An 18,875-nucleotide genomic window follows, 5' to 3' on the forward strand; every position below is an offset into this window, starting at 1 on the left:
ATGGAGTTGGAGAGAAGAAAGATTACACCAAGATATATCCTGGTTCGGCTGCTAAGTGCAGTGCAGCCTACATCCAGTCTCCATCACAAACATGATGGAATTTCACTATAATCAATCTGATTACAACTTGTAAAGTGCTAACCCAACTTACAAGGGGATTCCCACAGAATCATGAAACACAACATAGATGAACAAAGGAACTCTAAGACATCTATGGCTTTTTCTTTTAATTTTGCACTCTCTGCCTTTTTCCGCTCTATGGCTTTTTCATACAAACCTCACTGTTTGCCTTTTTCCATGAGACTCAAGACATGACAAAATTAAACAGAAAAATACAAAACAGAATACATTGAAGGAGAAGAGAAAACTGTTAGCTCAGGTAGCTCTGAGAACTCTGTGCCTTGCACTCTCAATTTTTCTCCTTGCTTCAAACAGTGGTTGTTCCCCCTTTTTAAAGAAGAGGAAAGCCTCCACACTTGAAGCCAAAACCGAACCAACTTCTTCCTCCTTCAACAAATCCGGTTCGGCCACTAAGAGAGATAAGAGATAACCATGTAATAACCAACATGCAATTACCTCTAAACCTTTCTTGATCATCACCCTACATCAATCCGAGCTCTCCATCCTTGGCTTGCTCTCCAAGATGGAATTCTGGCCCTTGATGCTTCATGATGATGATGACTTCATCTGCTTCAATCTCTGCCTTCAACCATCACTTCGCCACTCTAGCTACTCCCTGTGGTGGTTGAGCAGAATCAAAGACAAGCCATGCTTCAAGAATCTCCCTTGCTGGCCGAGATCTTCTTCTTCCTTTTTGAGCATGCAAAGCTCAAGATAACCTCACCAAATCTGACCATATTTGGTAAGTATCTTAGCCACAGCTCATTTTTATTTTAGTATGTTTTCTTGCCATCATTAGCTTGATGGTCTTGATGCATGCAACTTCATTTCGGTAGCTCCATGTAGCTTCCTTTATTTTCTGGATATTGACCGAAAAGAAGAGAGAGATGAGAGAAAATAAACAACTTGAAACAAAAGCAATTCAGATGTAATAAACCAATTAGTTGGTGAAAGTTGCTTTTACTTCCCTAGCTTAGAGTGGCGTGTAGTCATTACACCCATCAATCAATTCAGCTGAACTTTTCTCTCTCATGTTCCCCATGCATTAATTAACAATGTAATAGATTTTGGAATCCATCACATGGTTAAAGGCTTGGTTCCGTTGGAAGCATTTTGCTTTCATTTTTCTTTGGTTTCGGACCAAGTTTGGAACCATGCATCATAAATAGAATTTGGGCTTGTAGCATTGAATTTGAAACTGGCCCATTTGGTTAACATTTGCTTTCCTGATAGAATTGGAATCAAGCAATGATCAAGTAGGAAAGCATTCTTTGGGCTTTTGAAGTAATAAACTTTATTTTTGCCCAACTTCTATTGTAACCATTCAGCCAAAATGCAAGAAACATTAATCACAGCTGGTTGCAAATTTTAATTTTGGGCTTGTTGCATTTCATTAATTCTCGGCCCATCATAAAATCTGCACAACAAAATTATTAATTAAGCAAATATGAATTAAGATCAAATTAATAATTTTGTATTTAAATATTTTAATAATGTTTGTTCATCATCAAAATTAAATAAGAGTTTTCCAAACTCATCAGATATATATCTACAATCATAATAATTACGTATTTCATCTACCTGAGATTCATTGCTTTGATAAAATGCAGCTGTCACCCTGTCATTACCCTTGTGAAGATACTTAAACAGGTATTTTGATTGCTGAAGTTTGGCAAGTATACTCAACATTGATGTGACATCCAAATTTTAGAAGAAGACCGGGATTGTATGGAACTATGAAGGAATTGTCAACCTCTATATTTTTCTTTGATACAGTTCCCCCATCATCTCTTCTTTGATATCTTGGAAAGCCTTCTTCGTCAATAATTGTCCTATCTCGAAATGCCTTGGGAAAAAACTTTGAGCATTTACCATTGATCATGCATTGGCTCTTTCTATTTAAATGACCGCATGGATCATGAACCATATATTTCTCAACAGCAGCATAAAATTTTGGATTTTCCCTCTTATCTGGAATCTCCGTCTTAATAACCTTGTCTATGTCATCAACAGTTCGTGGTTTTGATTCCGGATGCATGAATAAAAGAAGAGGGCATGAGGTAGACCTCTCTTCTAAAACTCTATGGTTAGACAATCTGCAAATTTAAAAATATTAACTATAGATAATATAGATAGAGTAAATAAAAACTCGTAGGAAGATTAGTTATACTTACATCCAATAATCTTTCGAAAGAATGTTCCTCTCTTCAATTTCTTAATTAATTTATCAACCTTCAACTTGAATATTCTGCATAAGATGTCTGGTCTATCCTCTGCATGGAGTCCTTGGGGTGTTACCTCTCTTTTTATCTCATTCCATTCTGGATTACATGTCATAGTGATAAAGTAACTTGGATATCCAGCATATTTACATATTACAAAAGCATCTTTGCAATTGTTGCACATGTACCTTGGACCACCGGTAAAGCTCTTTGAGAGAATAATTCTTTGTCCAGTGTTAATGGCATTAGTTTCACCACGAACCATACACTCATGCAATTGCTTGAACTTGCCTAGCCTCAAGTTTGGTTGTTTTAATCGTAAGTATAAAAGCCGTTCTGACTCAACCATAGTGTAGGCATCTACTATGAATTGTTGCAGTAATCTTCTTGACCGCAAAAGGACCTGAGACTCGTTAGTCCTTCTCTGAAGTCTGTATGCAAAGAAGTCTCTCATGCTTATTGTTGATCTTTTCTCAGTTCTCCTGACATTTGGTCGAGAAGAAGTAGCTATATGTAATCTGTAACCATCCTCACCGTATGGAAACAATAAAGGATGTTGAAGAGCAAGGTACATTGGATGTGCTACTTCTATCCTCTGCAAGATTCTTGATTTTGTCTCAATTATTATATCCCTATTAACTCCGCTCTCATCAATATCTCCAACTATCAGTGCAGCAACTTCAGATGCCGTTGGCAAATTATATGTCCTTGCATCAGTATTTCTTCTGGTTATTAACCGTAACTTAACATCAGCAGAGCCATCAATTTGGTATCTATCCCGTGCTGAACGAAATGCCTTTGCTAGGACATTATTTTCATCCATCATGACTTTCAAGGATGAAACAATTTCAGTTTCCATCAATTCTGCACTGATGTTTGACCTGTTAATGAATAAACAATATATGAGAACTTCAATTCATTTGTCAAGCTTCGAGAAGATCGCATGAGAATTTAACTCCTCATAATATATTACTATAATCAGCGTTTTAGATAAAGTTAGGAAATTTAAGAATTACACGCGTGAGTCGAATAATTACCTAAATGATTCCATGCGGTTTGTAATCTCATTCTCAGTATCATAAATGTATAGTTGGGCAAATTTTGGTTTCTCACTTTCCGGTGGTAGTAAACTGCCAATACGGTGATAATTTTGACCTCCAATGCGAAAGATAGGAGGTGTACCACTTTTGTTTATCGAATGGTCAACTCTTCCTGCCATAGAAGTGAATGCAAACATTCCGTTGAAAGCCCTTATGTTTTTAAGAAAGTATATGCTTTTTTCGTCCGTTTCACTATGTAACTCTTGCAACGTTTGAGGTGGATGCTTCAAGAAAGGCAATTCAACATTTCCTTCCATACAACATAAAGAAAATATAAGATTGGAGCTACGTCTTGACTTTTCCAAGCATTCATCTAGCCACATCAAGGCCTGACAGTGTAGACATTGGTATATGGAATTTCCAAGATCCAATGTATCTAAAGGATTTATAACATCGTTATTACATCAATTATAATTATATGACACGGGTGTAATTTTAATTTTATCTACGGATTATTTCTCGTAATAATATACAACATATTATTTCCTGTGATAATTTGATTTGATTGATTTCTAATTATTTACGTACATAAATGATTAAAATATATAACATAAATATCGTAATTATTATAATTCTATGATATAATTATAATTAACATATTTTATCATAATTAAATATTGATTTGATATAATTATAATGAAAATACTTTCCTCTATAATTATAATTTAATCAAATACTAATAGTAAAACCAAATTACCTAAACAATATTGAACCTATTCTAGTCCTTAGTCAGGTATGGTATAGAATCATTCTTGTAACGACAACCAACTGAAATAACATCGTAAGTTTTAATATTTAGAATTCATGCAAAATCAGACCATCCTCTTGTTAGATAAGCTTCATCATCCGCTATCCATGCAATGCGGCAAGGTATAGAATTAAGAATTGCTACACCGAGAAACCAAACTAACTCTTATTCCCCCTCAATGGCATTGCATGCATGCAAAAGAAAGCTGGTAATTTCTAAAAAAAATCAAAATATGTTAAAAAATTATTCTAATAATGAACAGTTTAAACTAAGAAAATTTAAATATATTACCAATCATTGAAATTGCATATCTGAATTTGTCACGAATTTAGCAAAACTAAACTGAAACTGAGGAAATTCAATTTCATTATGTGCTCCACTTCGAAGATTTTCGGGCAGACGTAAAAAGCATGGAGGAGATGGAACTTGAACTTGCCCTATAAAGTTCCATGGATGCAATTCCTCAATCAAAAATCAAGCTCCTCCTAAGAAATCTAACTTTAACCACATTCCATTGGGTTGGTCATAATAGGTGAGTAGATCCAACCATCCTTCGGTAAAGTAGAGACTATTGCCTCTTCTTTGAATGCTTACATCCATATAGTTGGAACCCGAATCAGAGGTATTTCATGGATGTGATGCATTGTAAATGATTGTGGCAAAAGACAATCGAACTGGAACATTAGACGATAAGAATAACTTAGAGTAACAACAAATAAAAAATTATCAAAAGAATAATATAATAGAATGAGTATATGAAAAATATTATAAAAAATTATAAATTGTACCTTAAAAGGATCAACTTCAATAAAAAATGAAGAATACATTCTTATTCTATGAAGTAGTAAAAAAAACACTAAATATAAAATTATGAATTGACTCTCAAATTTAGATTCATGTACCACAGGAAAACACTATATATAGATTTTAGTAAAACAAAAATAAATATGTAAATTACCTATTATTAAGGTAATTTTTTAATAATGCATTAAATTTTGATTTGATACAATTATAACGCAACTTTCACAATTTTGTGATGACAATTTTATTTTCTTTGATCCGTAAAATCTAAACGGTTTTTGGTTTTGACAAGATTAGATGGCAAGGCTTGTGTTTCTAAGGAGATTATTGAAGACATTGACAAAGAAGACAATAAAATGAGCTTTAGAGTGTTGGAAGGAGACTTGCTGAACCACTACAAGAGCTTCAAGTTCTTGCTTCATGCTGTTCCCAAGAAAGATGGAGGAAGCATGGTGCACTGGACCATGGAATATGAAAAGATCAATGACAACACTTCTGATCCTCACACTTTGATGCAGTTGCTAGTTGATATGAGCAAACAGATTGAAGCTCACCTTATTTCCTAAGGCTGTTGAAAAAGTGATGAATAATTCACATCAAAGTAATGGTGAATTTGAAGCTGGATAATTGGAGCTATATAATAATATTATTATGATGTGCCCTCATGTATCTTTGCTAAAATAATGGGCAATGGCATAAGCTACTATATATACTATACTAAGCTTGTTGAGCCGAGATGCATGTTTCATCTCCTACGTTCAATAATAAATAATAAATGATTAAGTTGTCGTGTGAAAATGAGATACTATATTGCCGAAAAATACTTGAACGTTTCAGACAGAAAATTTATTCCCTTATTCTAAGACACTTAGGTAGCATTTATTTTGAGAAAATGGAATTTGAATTAGGATATTGAGATTTAATACTGTGTTTATTAGTAGTTATAAACTGAAACTAAAATTTTGGTGATTATATCTGTAATTTATGTTTTGATTCTTGTCCTTTTATACTGATGATTCTCTTCCTTTTTTCGTGTATCTCTATAGATTTTATCTCTTTTCTCTTTTTTTTCTTTGATGTTGCTGAAAAAAATTTAGTTTCTTTCAAGTTTATTTGATTAGTTAAATCCGATTTTGCAATTTTATTTAGTAATCTAGAATCTTAACTTTACGAACTGAGTTTGAATTTATTGTGATTGTTGTGTGTACATGATTGATTGTGCGTGAATTTATGTCTTATTATACCTCAAAAATTTCAATCTTTACATCAATGATTTTAGTTTTTTCATCAATGGTTTAAATGTCTTATTATGCTTATATTTTTATTTTCTTTAATTAATAAGAGTATTTTAATATTTTTTAAAATTTTAATCTCTATATTTATTGTAAAAAGTTTGTGAATTATGGAAGGTTGGAGAATATGATGAACAGTGAGAAAAAAGAGGCAGACAAAGAAAAATGACATAAAAAAACTTGCTTGCTAAATTAGAATGAATGATCACAAAAATGAGTATGACTATATAGAGACTATTTGTAAAACTAATTAACTATGATTAGTTCTAAACTATTTTTTAACTATAGTTTTAACAGATTTCTAACCATGATATAACAACTAACTAACTAGGATTAAAGACTAAAATAAATTCTATATCAACTAACATTCTCCCTCAAACTAGAGGTGTGGATGTCTAGCAACCCTAATTTGGAATAGCAGAAAAAGAAGGGTCCTGGAGCCAGTGTCTTGGTAAGCAAATGTGTTGTTCAGTTAGCAGAATAGGTAACAATTTGAGAATCCCTTCATTGGCCTTATCTCATACAATGTGGCAGTCAACCTGTATATGTTTGGTGCATTTGTGCAAAACCGGATTGATTGCCACATGAAATGCAAATTGACTATCACTATACAAGATGAAAGGCTTCAAGTGTTCAAGACCAAGAACCTTCAACAGTCGAATGAGCCAAATTCCTTCACAATAAGGCACCATATTTGGCCTCGAATGATGAATGCAACACTGTCTGTTACTTGCTACTCTTTCATGAAATGAGAGTTGTCCCTAAAAAGAAACAATACCCTGAAACTGATCTTTGTGTGTCTGAACAGGTTGTCCAGTCAACATTAGCAAACTTGGTGAGAGTGTAGTCGTTGTGCAGAGGAAAAAAGAGGCTGATGCTAGGAGCTTTCTTTAAATATTTTAAGATTCTTAAGGCTACTTTGAGATGGTTAGTGATTGAGGACTCTAAATATTGGCTTGAATTTTTCACTGCAAACGATATAGTCCTTGTGAGATATTATAGTTTTCCAATCAATTTCCTATAATTGGTAGAATTAGAAATCGGGTCTTCTGAGGTCTTAGACAAATGGATTAAATAATCCATTGGCCGGCTTTGCATCAATTAGACCAAATTTCTCAATCATGTTAGTAGTATATTCTTTTTGGTATAAGGCTAACTCTTTCGTGCTGTAACTCTGTAAGCCACCTCCATACCCAAGAAATGTTTAAATTTGTCCAAATCCTTGATGCTAAATCTATCATTTAATATCTTCTTAATGCGGATGATTTCATTTGCATCATTTCCTGCCAAGACAAAGGAATAATCTGATTTAGATAGGACAAAGACAAGTTTGGTGTTTTGTTGTCGACTCGCTTGCTTGAGTTTATAAAGAGACGTGTTGAGCTTGCAAATCAAAAGCTTGCAATCCTTGAGGCACTTTCATGTAAATCTTTTCAAGCAAGTTACTATGCAATGTTGGTATATTGGTAATAGTCCAAGTTTTGTTATTTTCAAGAATCAAGAGTATTGACCTTAGCAGTAATGGCATCCTTCCAACAAGCTTACTAGACAACATCATCATATGTTTTTAGTTCTGAGATGGCAACCAATGCTAAAGAGAGGGCTTGAAATTTGTTGAGAGATTGTTGTATGTGACATACTTTGAAATCGAATATCTGCTAATGATGGAGTGAGTTGATGTGAAGGAGACAAGACACATTAGTAGTCTTTGAGCTAAGTTGGAGGTTTTCTTAACCTCTGTGATTTTTGGGTGTTATCTAATAAAATTTGCTGTGGGAATGCATGTTGTGCATGAGAGTTTGGTGCATCATCATGAGTATGATTCTAATAAAATTTGCTGTGGGAATGCATGTTGTGCATGAGATTTTGATGCATCATCATGGGTATGATAGTGTAGTTCTTGTTTTGGTTGGTGAGAATAATTTTTGCAGACTTGGCAGATTCTCGTCAACCGTGTCATGAATGTGTTGTGGTGTTTGATGAATGATGTATGGATGTAATAACAAGTCATGCTCATGAATGGAAAATGGATTGAGATTAAAAAAAAGGGCATTCAAATTCTTAGGTGCATTTACCTGTGTTTAAGAATCAGATGCATTTTATTGTGATAGGAAGAAACATCTTCATAAAATTGCACATGTCTAGAGATTAAAAAAAACTCTCGTGTTAGTGTCATAAAGCACATATCCTTTGACATTGCCTTTGAACCCCACAAAAACACACTTCCTGGCCCTTTTGTCAAGCTTTTTGCGATGAGAAACTAATGTGAAAGTACATGCTAAGCACCCAAAAATAAATTTTTAAATGCAACAAATCTGGTTTGAAAGCAAAAAATAATTCATATGGGGATTTATTTCTCAAAATTAAACTTGGAATATTGTTAATAAGATGAATAGCGTGTGTAATGGCACATGTATAAAAACACTATGAAATTGATGAGTGAAAAAATATAGCTCGTCCCATCTCTAGCAGATTTTAGTATTTTCTTTCAACATCACTATTTTGCTGAGTTGTTTCTACTTAAGAAGTTTAATATTCAATTTCTTTTGGGGTGAAAAAATGAGAGAGATTGATGAATTCAAGTCTATTATCATACTTGAAACATTTTATGGTCTTTCTAAACTGATTTTCTATGTAAGTAACAAAATTCTTTATTAAACTTTGAACTTTAGATATGATTTTCATAAAAAATAGCCAAATAAATCTGGTTTTGTCATCATTAACAGTAAAAAAATATCTATGTCGAGTATGAGATGTTGTGGCCAAATGCCTCAAAATTTCTAGGTGTACAATGTCAAAAGTTTCAAATGATTTGTTAGAACTCTTATCAAAAGGTAATTTCTTTTAGGGTTAAGTATGATTTTGGTCCCCAACGTAGAGGTTGAAAATTGGAATCGTCCCTAACTTTTTTTTTGCTACAAAATGGTCCCCAAAGTTTCAGTTTGTTTTAAAATCGTTCTTTTTACTAATTTATTTTTTTATTACTAAATTACCCCTCAGTAAAAAATTATAAAATAAAATAAATATAAAATAAATAAAAAAAAGAAAGAAAGGGATATAGAGAGAAACGGGTTGCCGCTCAGACGCGCTGCCACCCTGCCGCCTGCCGCACCGCACTCCACCACCAGCTTCTTCTTCGCTGTCCTGCCGCCTTGCCGCTCTGCCGTCCTGCCGCATTGCACCACCGCACCACCACCTTCTTCTGTGAATTAGATTTTTTGTGAAATTTGTTGTGGAATATTGTTGTTGCTGAAATTTGAATTTGGAATATTGTTGTTGCTGAATTTGTTGATTATTGTGATGGTACAAATTTGTTGATTATTTTTTCTGATGATGATGATGATGAGGCCATGATGATAATGGTGGTGGTGGTGGTGGGTTCTTGATTATTTTGGGAAAAGTTATGATGAAGATGATGATGACCATGATGATACTGATGGTAGTGGTGGTTTTGGTTGGGCGTAGACTTCTGTTCTGGTAGTGGTGGGGTGGTGGTGGTGGTGGTGGTGGTTGATTTTGGGGTGAAGGGAGAAGGGTATTTTTGTCCGAGGGACGATTTTAAAACAAACTGAAACTTTGGGGACCATTTCGTAGCAAAAAAAAAAGTTGGTAATTCAGAGAGCTTGTAGCTGCTGCTCCATGAATTTGTGATGTAGGCACTGATAGTGATTTAGTGTCACTTGTGCTTTTATTTTTAGATGTGGATGCTAATGCTAATGTAGTGGTATTTGGTGTATATATGTGAGCTTACTATTGGGATTGTCAATGTGTAAAGACCATCCTTCTCATTAGCACACCCAATTATTTTTCAGGTACTCCTGTCCTGAATCTCACATTTTGTGTCAGTAATTGAAAAATGACAGTTTAAGATTTTAGTAGTTCTTGAATCAGACAAAAAATTGAAAGTAAAAGTTGGAATGTATAGTACTTCTGTGAGATATAAACTATTTAAAAAAAAATCACAATTCCAGCAATTTTGGTTAAAGTTTGGCTACCATTAGGGAGCTTGACAAGTCTTTTCATGGATGATGATACATACATGGTCAGTTGCTCCACTGTCATGACCCAAGAATTGGAGCAAAAAGATTTTGTAAGAAGTATGTGAGAAATATGTGAGCTCATTATGAGAGTGTAGTGTGTTATACTTGTTTTTATTTAGGAATTGATGCTGATTTGGTTAGCTAGAGGATGTTGTACAGTGTTGCTGTGTTGAAGAAGTGCAATTAATGTGCCTTTTTATTCTTGAGATAACAAAATGCGTGAGCTATATTACCATCTTCCTTTTGGTTTGAATGTGACAATTCATTGCTGATCTCTTTAATTTGCCTACCAGCAGCCGAATTCGCACAATTTATGGCTCTCTGCCCTTGCTTCATGTGTTGAGGCAATCCATGATTTTTGTAGCATGTATCAATTAAATGATCCGATTTGTGGCAATAAGAATATATCTTGGGAGCATCTCTACTATTACCATCTCTGTCTCCGCCAAAATGTCATCTTTTCTTACTATTACTTCCAATGTTGAATTGATACACATGTTTCTCTCCTTCAATTAGATCAGACGAACTCATCAGCTCGAGCCTCGCCGATTTTTGGATAATGCAACTGGCGCTTTTACTGTGTGAGCATTGAGAAGGTTACACTGACATCCGACATTGTCTTGAGCAACATTATTTGTGATCTAATGGTGTCATATTCATCATTAAGGCCTCTAAGCAATCTTACAACCTTCTTATTTCTTCTGTAGGTTCTCATAACACTTAGACTACGAACACATTCTATACCACAAGTACATGGGGAATCGATTCTAAATTGTCTAACTTTTCCTAAATAGTTCTTAACTTGGTAAAATAAGTAGTAATACTAAGATCACCTTATTTGGCACATTCATTTCCTCTTCCAATTCAGCCACTCATAAAACATCACTATGGTGATACCTGTAAGTAGTGACATTAACTCTAGAGTCTAGAGCAGAGAAAGAAAATAGAAAAAAGGGAAAAGGATTAACAATTGGAGGATTGGGATCAAAATCAATGTTATAGTGGGGGCAATACTAACCTTTTAAATTAAGAACTACTCAGTAATTTTTAAAATCTCACTGAACCCCACTAGCTAATGAATACATCTGTGCTTGCCCATCATTATTCATTAATATCAATTAGAGACTTTAGCGAGTTTAAAATTAGATTTAGTCTAAAGAGTGTAGTGTGTGTAAGTGACTAAGTGTATCTTAGAGAAAAATTCTATAACTCTATATCTGTAGTTTAGAAGCCGTTGCTTGTTTGGGTCGAGCGTCTTCAAACCTCCTCTGATTCCGATAAATTGGTCAAGCAAAAGGATCAAATAAAACAACTACAGAATAGTTATGATCAATTAATGAACCTCCGGAGGGAACTCAAACCTTTCTTGCAAAGCAGCTTCATGAGAAAGAAGTGCAGCAAGCACTTTTTGAGCTGGATTGAGATGCCTGGGTAGGTATCTCAACTAGCGAACGATAAACATACAAGTAAAACAAATTCCTTATTTCTTTCCCAAGTCCCATCGAGTTAGCTGTTGATGGAATGGAATAAGCCTGTATTAGGTCTAAGTCCAATGATACTAACTAAATGGAAATTTCCTGGGAGAGATTTCAAGTCTATATACCATATCATATTAATCAAGTTGGGTTGTGTAACACCCTACCACACAGAGCTTTACGCTTAAGCCGTAAAGTAAAGGTGGTGTGGTATTACGACCTCTAAAATAAAAGTATATATAATAATATTGAAAAGGATATAGTATACGAGGAGCCTTGAAAAACGGATAAAGCAAAAATCGTAAAATAAAAAGCGCAACACTCAGAAAACAGGATTACTTGCGTGCGAAGAAATCTAAGGTTTAAAGGCATAACTAAATAGAAAGTAGAAGTAGAGAGACAAGGAAACGATATAACAATCTCCTAACTCAACCTACGAAGTTAAGGGTAGCCGAAAAATATTTACATACAATATATACATAATAAAAGCCCAAAAGAACATGTTTAAAGCCCTAACTCTCCATAAAACCTCTAAGAAGTACCAAAGATAAAGTGTTCATATACATATAAGGAGAGTCTAATATATATATATATATATATATATATATATATATATCAAAATAACAAAAGTAGGGCCTCAAAATGAACAACTTCGCAGCAGAACTCCAGACGCCTAGTGAGGTGCCGCTTGACCTGCATCTGAAAAACAACAACATAGTATGGGGTGAGAACCGGAGGTTCTCAGCATGGTAAAGGTGCCACGCACATAAGATATAAGGTCTTGAGAATGCCAGAGGCAATCCTAGAATGCCGACACTCAGATTACAAAGCTTAAATTACTAAACAGAAACCATAAAAAGGTGGTCTTCTAAGGATATCTAAGCTTAGTTTAAACTTAACCTTAACACTAAGTCTTTCCACCTTTCCTCCGTTCCTCCATCACCGGTGAGTTTGCAAAAATAGACAAACAGACAATTGCAAGCACAGGTAGGAGACAAGTAGTGCAAGTAGCAAATATAACAATTAACATAATATAATCAATTAGGCATTCCCAAATAATGCATAGAAAACAAAACAAACAATATGCACATGATGTATGCCTTTCCTACAGGCTGTGAGCTCACGCGTCGGTTAACTGCCAGAACCCGACACACCCGGTAGCTAACCCGGATACCGTCTCTCAACTACGCATATCCAGGAGGCACAAGATCGGGAGATTAATGCCCTACCACCTTCTCCTGGAGGCATACATTAGGGGAAAATAAATCGGGGGATTAGTACCCTAATACCTTCCCCTACTGAGGCCATGCCATACCAGTCGGGGGATTAATGCCCTATCACCTTGCAGACAGAGAGAAAAAAAATGTGAGGAAATACATCGGGGGATTAGTGCCCTACCACCTTTCTCACATCCCACAAAACAATATCATCATCATGCTCATTCATTCGCAAGTTCAATGCTATAACCTCTTTACATTATTCATAATCATCGCATAATCATATCATTAAAGTCATGGTACCTTATACACTTCAAGTATACACGTTTTCGTATATAATTCATCACTTTCTCAACTTACTTCGCCCCCAAGATACCTCCATTTCCTAGCTTCATCTAATTACTAGGCTTACTTTTATGATTTGTGACTGAACGTACGAAAATAGAGGTTTAGAAGTTTGAAATTAGGTTTAAAACTCAAAAACCCAGATTTGCTGAAACAGGGTCCATGTGTACGCGTGAGAGTACAACTTTCTATGCTCGCATACGCAAGCTCACGTACGTGAGATACCCAACCCGAAAAGGTTGGTCGCGTACACGAGTTATGCAGAACAGCAAAAATACTGAATGTTGCAGAATTTTCAGTTTTGTACTCCAAACTTCTGACACGCATAACTTTTTCGTTTTAAAATATTTTTTATCCGTTCTTTGAATGGTGTAAATTTCACAAACCTAATTTTTATATGAGATAAATTTGAAATAATTTGGGGGTCTGGAACCAAGTTATGGCCTGCCAAAATTCAGCCAAAAAGTCAATTTTTGCAAAAAACTTCCAACCTCTATTTCATTGATTCACCATTCAAATATCAACCATTCCATACTTAAAATTAGCCCTAAAATATGCAATATCACAACAACATAATTCTACACCCTTTTATCATCCATCACACATCAACATTACACAATTTCACACCTAAATTCTTACTTTAGATAATAAAACCATGAGCAATCTATCAATTATGCACAAACAACCTTATCAACAAACCAATCATCATCCAAACACCACTTTAGCATTCTAATTCCAGCATACCCATAATCATTAACACATACTCAATTCATGTCATCAACCATTATTATCACAAACACTAACATTCAACATGCTTAACCGTTCCAACCTATCCTATAGTCCTCTAGCCTAAGGTTTCACAGAACATTATATATTAAATACGAAAAACCTAAACCATACCTTGGCCGATTTTCACGTATTACCCAAGGTACCCACTTAGGCGAAAGGCAAGCCCTCAATACCAAAATTTAGCTCCAAACACCAACCAAGATCCCAATCAAGCTTCCAATGGCTCCAACGACTCCAAATCATGTATACATACACACCTAACACATATATACATACATATACCCAAAAACTCAAAACCCAACTTAATCAAAACAAGAAATAGCTAGGGTTAAGGATCTTTATCGTATCTACGGACCAAACGAACTAAGCCCAACAAGTTTCTCAAGCGAAATTGAACCTATAGCATCAAAGCCAACAAATTCTCAACATGTATGCCCAAGGTTTTCGAAAATCAAAGGGGTAGAAAAACTGAATTAAGAATGATGTTTACCTATGAAATTATTCGGATAGATTCGTAGAGCTGGACGCGATGGTCGCGTGGCCACAAACGGTGCCGCGATCGAAGTTCGGAGCGAGAAGTTGTGGAGGTTTGAAGTGGAGGTTAGGGTTTTGTCTTTCTTCTTCCCTTCTCCAACAATGGCAACGTGAATGAAGAGAGAAAAGGAAGAGAAACTGTATTCATTAAGGCTTGTTGGGTTGGATTGGGCCTTGGGTCCATTTTGGGCTCGGTTCGATCGGTTTGGTCCATTCGACTCAATCTTGGGTCAAATTCTTTGAAATTAATATCAAAATTCTTATTTTAATTTTTTCTATCATGTCAAACTACAAAATTTTATTTTCTAATTTTTTTGAGCAATAATTAATTTATTTGCTAATTATTTACTAATCTCTTGGATTTTACAGGTTGGTCTAATGGTAAGCTCATTAGTCTGCTTAAGCAAGTGTTGGGGGTTGGGGGTTCGAATCATGCCTTGTGCATGCAACAACCCATTAGCCAGCTGCAAACTCTTAAATGGAGCTCTGATTTGCAACGGATTAGTCTTTGACCTATCAAATTGAAAAATACCATGGAAAACCAAAAAAATAATAAAAAAAATAAAAAATATACCATATCATTTCCCCAATATTAAATGATGCTCCCTTAATTTTCCTTCTATGGTCATTGCTCAAATTTAGCTAACCGCATTATATCTAACTTAAGGTTAAGCCTAACTCACACTATATGCTAAATTTACCTTCCCCAATTTCTATTATTGATAGCTTTCTCGCGCATCCGATACTCCTTTGGCCATAGCTTCACACAACAACTTCAACAAACTTGAAGCAATTTCCCATCCACCGTAGCCTATATATATAATCAATTCTCAATTCTACTACGTACTACTCCAAAACCCTAGATAGCACATTATTCCCAAGAACATACATACACCATGGCTAGTATCCTTTGGCACTTTGTTTTGCCCATTTTTCTTGCCACCCTTTTCTCTCCAAGCCCTACTTATGGTGCCAAGCAATCCAAAATAATTGGCATGAAAATGAATGTGATTGATCGGTGCTGGAGACGGGATCCCCAATGGAGGAGCCACCGCGCGCAACTCGCGAACTGCTCCATTGGCTATGCTGGCAAGATGATGAACAACATTGGCAGTGACCTCATCCATTATGAAGTTATAGACCCTACTGATGACCCCATAAACCCTAAGCCTGGTACCTTGCGATATGGAGCTTCTGTGATTCAACAAAAAGTTTGGATCACATTTAAAAGAGACATGAAAATTACATTGGCAAAACCCCTTCTCATTAGTAGCTTTACCGCCATTGATGGCCGCGGCGCCAACGTCCACATTGCTCATAACGCATGCTTTATGATCTTTAAGGTAACCAAAATGAGTTAATTCACATATTTATATTAGTTAAATTGATATGCATGCATGAATACTGAATTGCTAACTACTCACATAACAAATTGTTTGTTATTTGTTTGAAGGCGACGAACGTAATAATCCACAACGTTCGGATCCATGATTGTAAAGCACAAGCTCCGGGATTGGTGATGGGTGCAAATGGGAAGGTGATTTCATTAGGTCAAGTTGATGGGGATGCCATTAGATTAGTCACTGCTTCAAAGATTTGGATTGATCATAATACACTTCAAGATTGCGAAGATGGTCTTCTTGATGTTACACGGGGTTCCACTGATGTCACTGTCTCCAATAACTGGTTCCGGAACCAAGATAAGGTTATGCTTCTTGGGCATGATGATGGATATATTAGAGACCAGAACATGAAAGTTACTGTTGTGTACAATCATTTTGGACCAAATTGTAACCAGCGTATGCCAAGGTAAGTACATAATAAATTATTGCAAAATTTAGGCAACTAATAATTTTTTTATTGAAGAATGTAATATGCTCAGTAAATATTATTATTTTAAGTCAATATTTAACAATAATAATTTAGACTCACATTTACAAAAAATTATACACAAAAAATACATAATTTTTGTGTTGATTAAAATTGCTAAAAACTATTAACCATCAAAAATTTCTATTTTTTATTTTGTTTCTTGTTTAAATTAATATTATCCAACTTTTTTTTATACTAAAAACATTGGCTTCTAGTAACATTGTCGCAAAATATATAATATATAATTTAATTTTCATATATTTTGGACGTAAAAGTATTTTACACAATTAACAATTGCATATTACTACAATATAAAAAATTATTTAAATACATAAATTTAATTAAACGATTATCTAAAACAATTTACCTATTAATACATCAAAATTAAACTCATAATATATTTGACAATATTAATAAATTTGTAAAATATAGGATCCGTCATGGATATGCACATGTAGCAAACAATCTATACCAGGGATGGATGCAATATGCTATTGGTGGAAGCATGGGACCTAGCCTCAAAAGCCAATCTAACCTCTTCATAGCCCCCGAATCTGGGAACAAGGAGGTAAATAAATTAAATAATCAGTAATGAAATTAATTAATTAACATGAATTTATTTTGATTATTGTTTTTAGTAATGATATTATGTATACTATATATATATATTATTTTAATTAATTATTATTATTATGTGTTGTGTAGGTGACATGGAGAAAAGGCAACAGCGAAAATGGGAACATGTGGGAATTCCATTCTATAGGGGATGCTTTTGAAAATGGAGCTTCTTTCACGGTAACAAAAGGAGGACGTGTGCCAAAGCCAAATTATAGTGAGGAACAATATTTTAAGGTTCTTGATGCTAAATCTGTCAGATTTTTGACAAGATCCTCTGGCGTACTATGATGCACAAAAAACACTTTATCTTGAATGATTACAACTACAATAATTACAAGGATCGATCAATATAATCTTGACGCCAATACTAGGTTTATTTTCTAGGTTTGGGTTCTCAATTTTCTTTATAAATCGAGAACTAATTTACAACCAAATAAGTACCTTATAATTTGAATGTATTATGGAAGAAATGTACATCATAGAAGAATGCACTCAATATTTATGTATATAAGAGAGGTCTGCGGACACTTGTCCCACTGCTAATATAATGAACTTTGTAATAATACTACTTAATTAGTTAAGTACTAAATTAAAGCTTAATTACTCTTCTAAATATAAATAAGAAATAAAGCACATATATTCTTTATTTGAAATGATGTCCAATTTGTTTTTTTTTTTTTTAATTTTATTCCTTACACGATCTTGCCTACAGTAATTATGTTTAGTTTAAGATAAATGTTAATTGTTATAGAATTATTTATAATACTCATTAGCTTTTAATCTTAGTTGGTTATTTAATTGTTATATTATCATGGTTATTAGAAATATACTATAACTATAGCTAGAAAATATATAGAAGTAAATTTTTGTAATGGTCTCTGAGATTCAGGTCGTTATCCAATGTAATCTCTGAGATCCCAATTGCACCATTGTAATCCTCCAGATACAGCTCCGGACACCATAATAGTCCCTGAACATATTTTCGGTGATGAGTCATTATCAAGACGCTGATGTGGCCTCATTTTGCTACGCTGGATGGTACCAACGACTAGTTGAGCTGGCACAATTATTTCAATTTATATTCAATGTGGTCCCTTTCTCTATATTATTTAACCCTAAAATCCTAAATACTCAGTAAGTTAATTTCTTCTTCTGACGTGGCCTCATTTTGCTACACTGGATGGTGCCAACGACTAGTTGAGCTGACACAATTTCAATTTATACTCAATGTGGTCCCTCCCTCTATATTATTTAACCCTAAATTCCCAAATGCTCAGTAAGTTAATTTCTTCTTCTTCTTCATCGTTCTCTTCTCATTCTTCTTCTTGTTGTTGTTCGTGGAGTTGGAAGTAAATATGCATGATGGGTGATGGGAGTACTGGAGCTGCACTACAATATTTTTGGCCTAAGGTAACCCTTAATCGAAGCAACATTTAGTAAAAATTGCTTTAAATAGGCAAAGACAATATTTTTAGGGAATTGCATTTGAATAAGGTAAAGATAACAAAATTTTTAGCCACCCAAAAAAAGAATTGTCTTTGATATCTAAAGCAACAATTATAAAATTTTACAAAATAAAAACTTTAAGACAACATTTTTAGATAAAAATACAATATTTTATAAGAGTTGCCAACAAAATTAAACAGATAACATTTATAAAAGGTTGCCTAAAATTATTTATAATTAAAAATTTTAGAGAGAA

At 34.3% G+C, this 18,875-nt stretch overlaps 2 protein-coding genes across 2 annotated transcripts in view; both read left to right on the plus strand.

The window, feature by feature from the left end:
* Window positions 1-5,789, plus strand: part of LOC110266548 (MLP-like protein 43) — a 20,608-nt gene extending 14,819 nt beyond the window's left edge. Inside the window, 1 exon segment of the mRNA XM_021111423.1 lies at window positions 5,289-5,789. Coding sequence (XP_020967082.1) covers window positions 5,289-5,557 — 269 coding nt within the window. The 3' untranslated portion in view covers window positions 5,558-5,789.
* On the plus strand, window positions 15,534-17,701 carry LOC107617178 (putative pectate lyase 2). The gene is made up of 4 exons (XM_016318950.2): window positions 15,534-16,026; window positions 16,137-16,492; window positions 16,988-17,123; window positions 17,261-17,701. Exons 1-4 carry the CDS (start codon window positions 15,580-15,582, stop codon window positions 17,459-17,461), a joined length of 1,140 nt encoding a protein of 379 aa, XP_016174436.2. The 5' UTR covers window positions 15,534-15,579; the 3' UTR covers window positions 17,462-17,701.

The sequence above is a fragment of the Arachis ipaensis genome, chromosome B09, assembly GCF_000816755.2.
Source record: "Arachis ipaensis cultivar K30076 chromosome B09, Araip1.1, whole genome shotgun sequence".
NCBI classification, from domain to species: Eukaryota; Viridiplantae; Streptophyta; class Magnoliopsida; order Fabales; family Fabaceae; genus Arachis; species Arachis ipaensis.

Bases quoted from the DNA above. Each gene is read 5' to 3' on its own strand.
- LOC107617178 (XM_016318950.2), top strand. From the start codon at position 15,580: ATGGCTAGTATCCTTTGGCACTTTGTTTTGCCCATTTTTCTTGCCACC. The intron at 16,493-16,987 runs GTAAGTACATAA...TGTAAAATATAG, and splicing joins TGTAACCAGCGTATGCCAAG to GATCCGTCATGGATATGCAC. The intron at 17,124-17,260 runs GTAAATAAATTA...TGTGTTGTGTAG, and splicing joins CCGAATCTGGGAACAAGGAG to GTGACATGGAGAAAAGGCAA.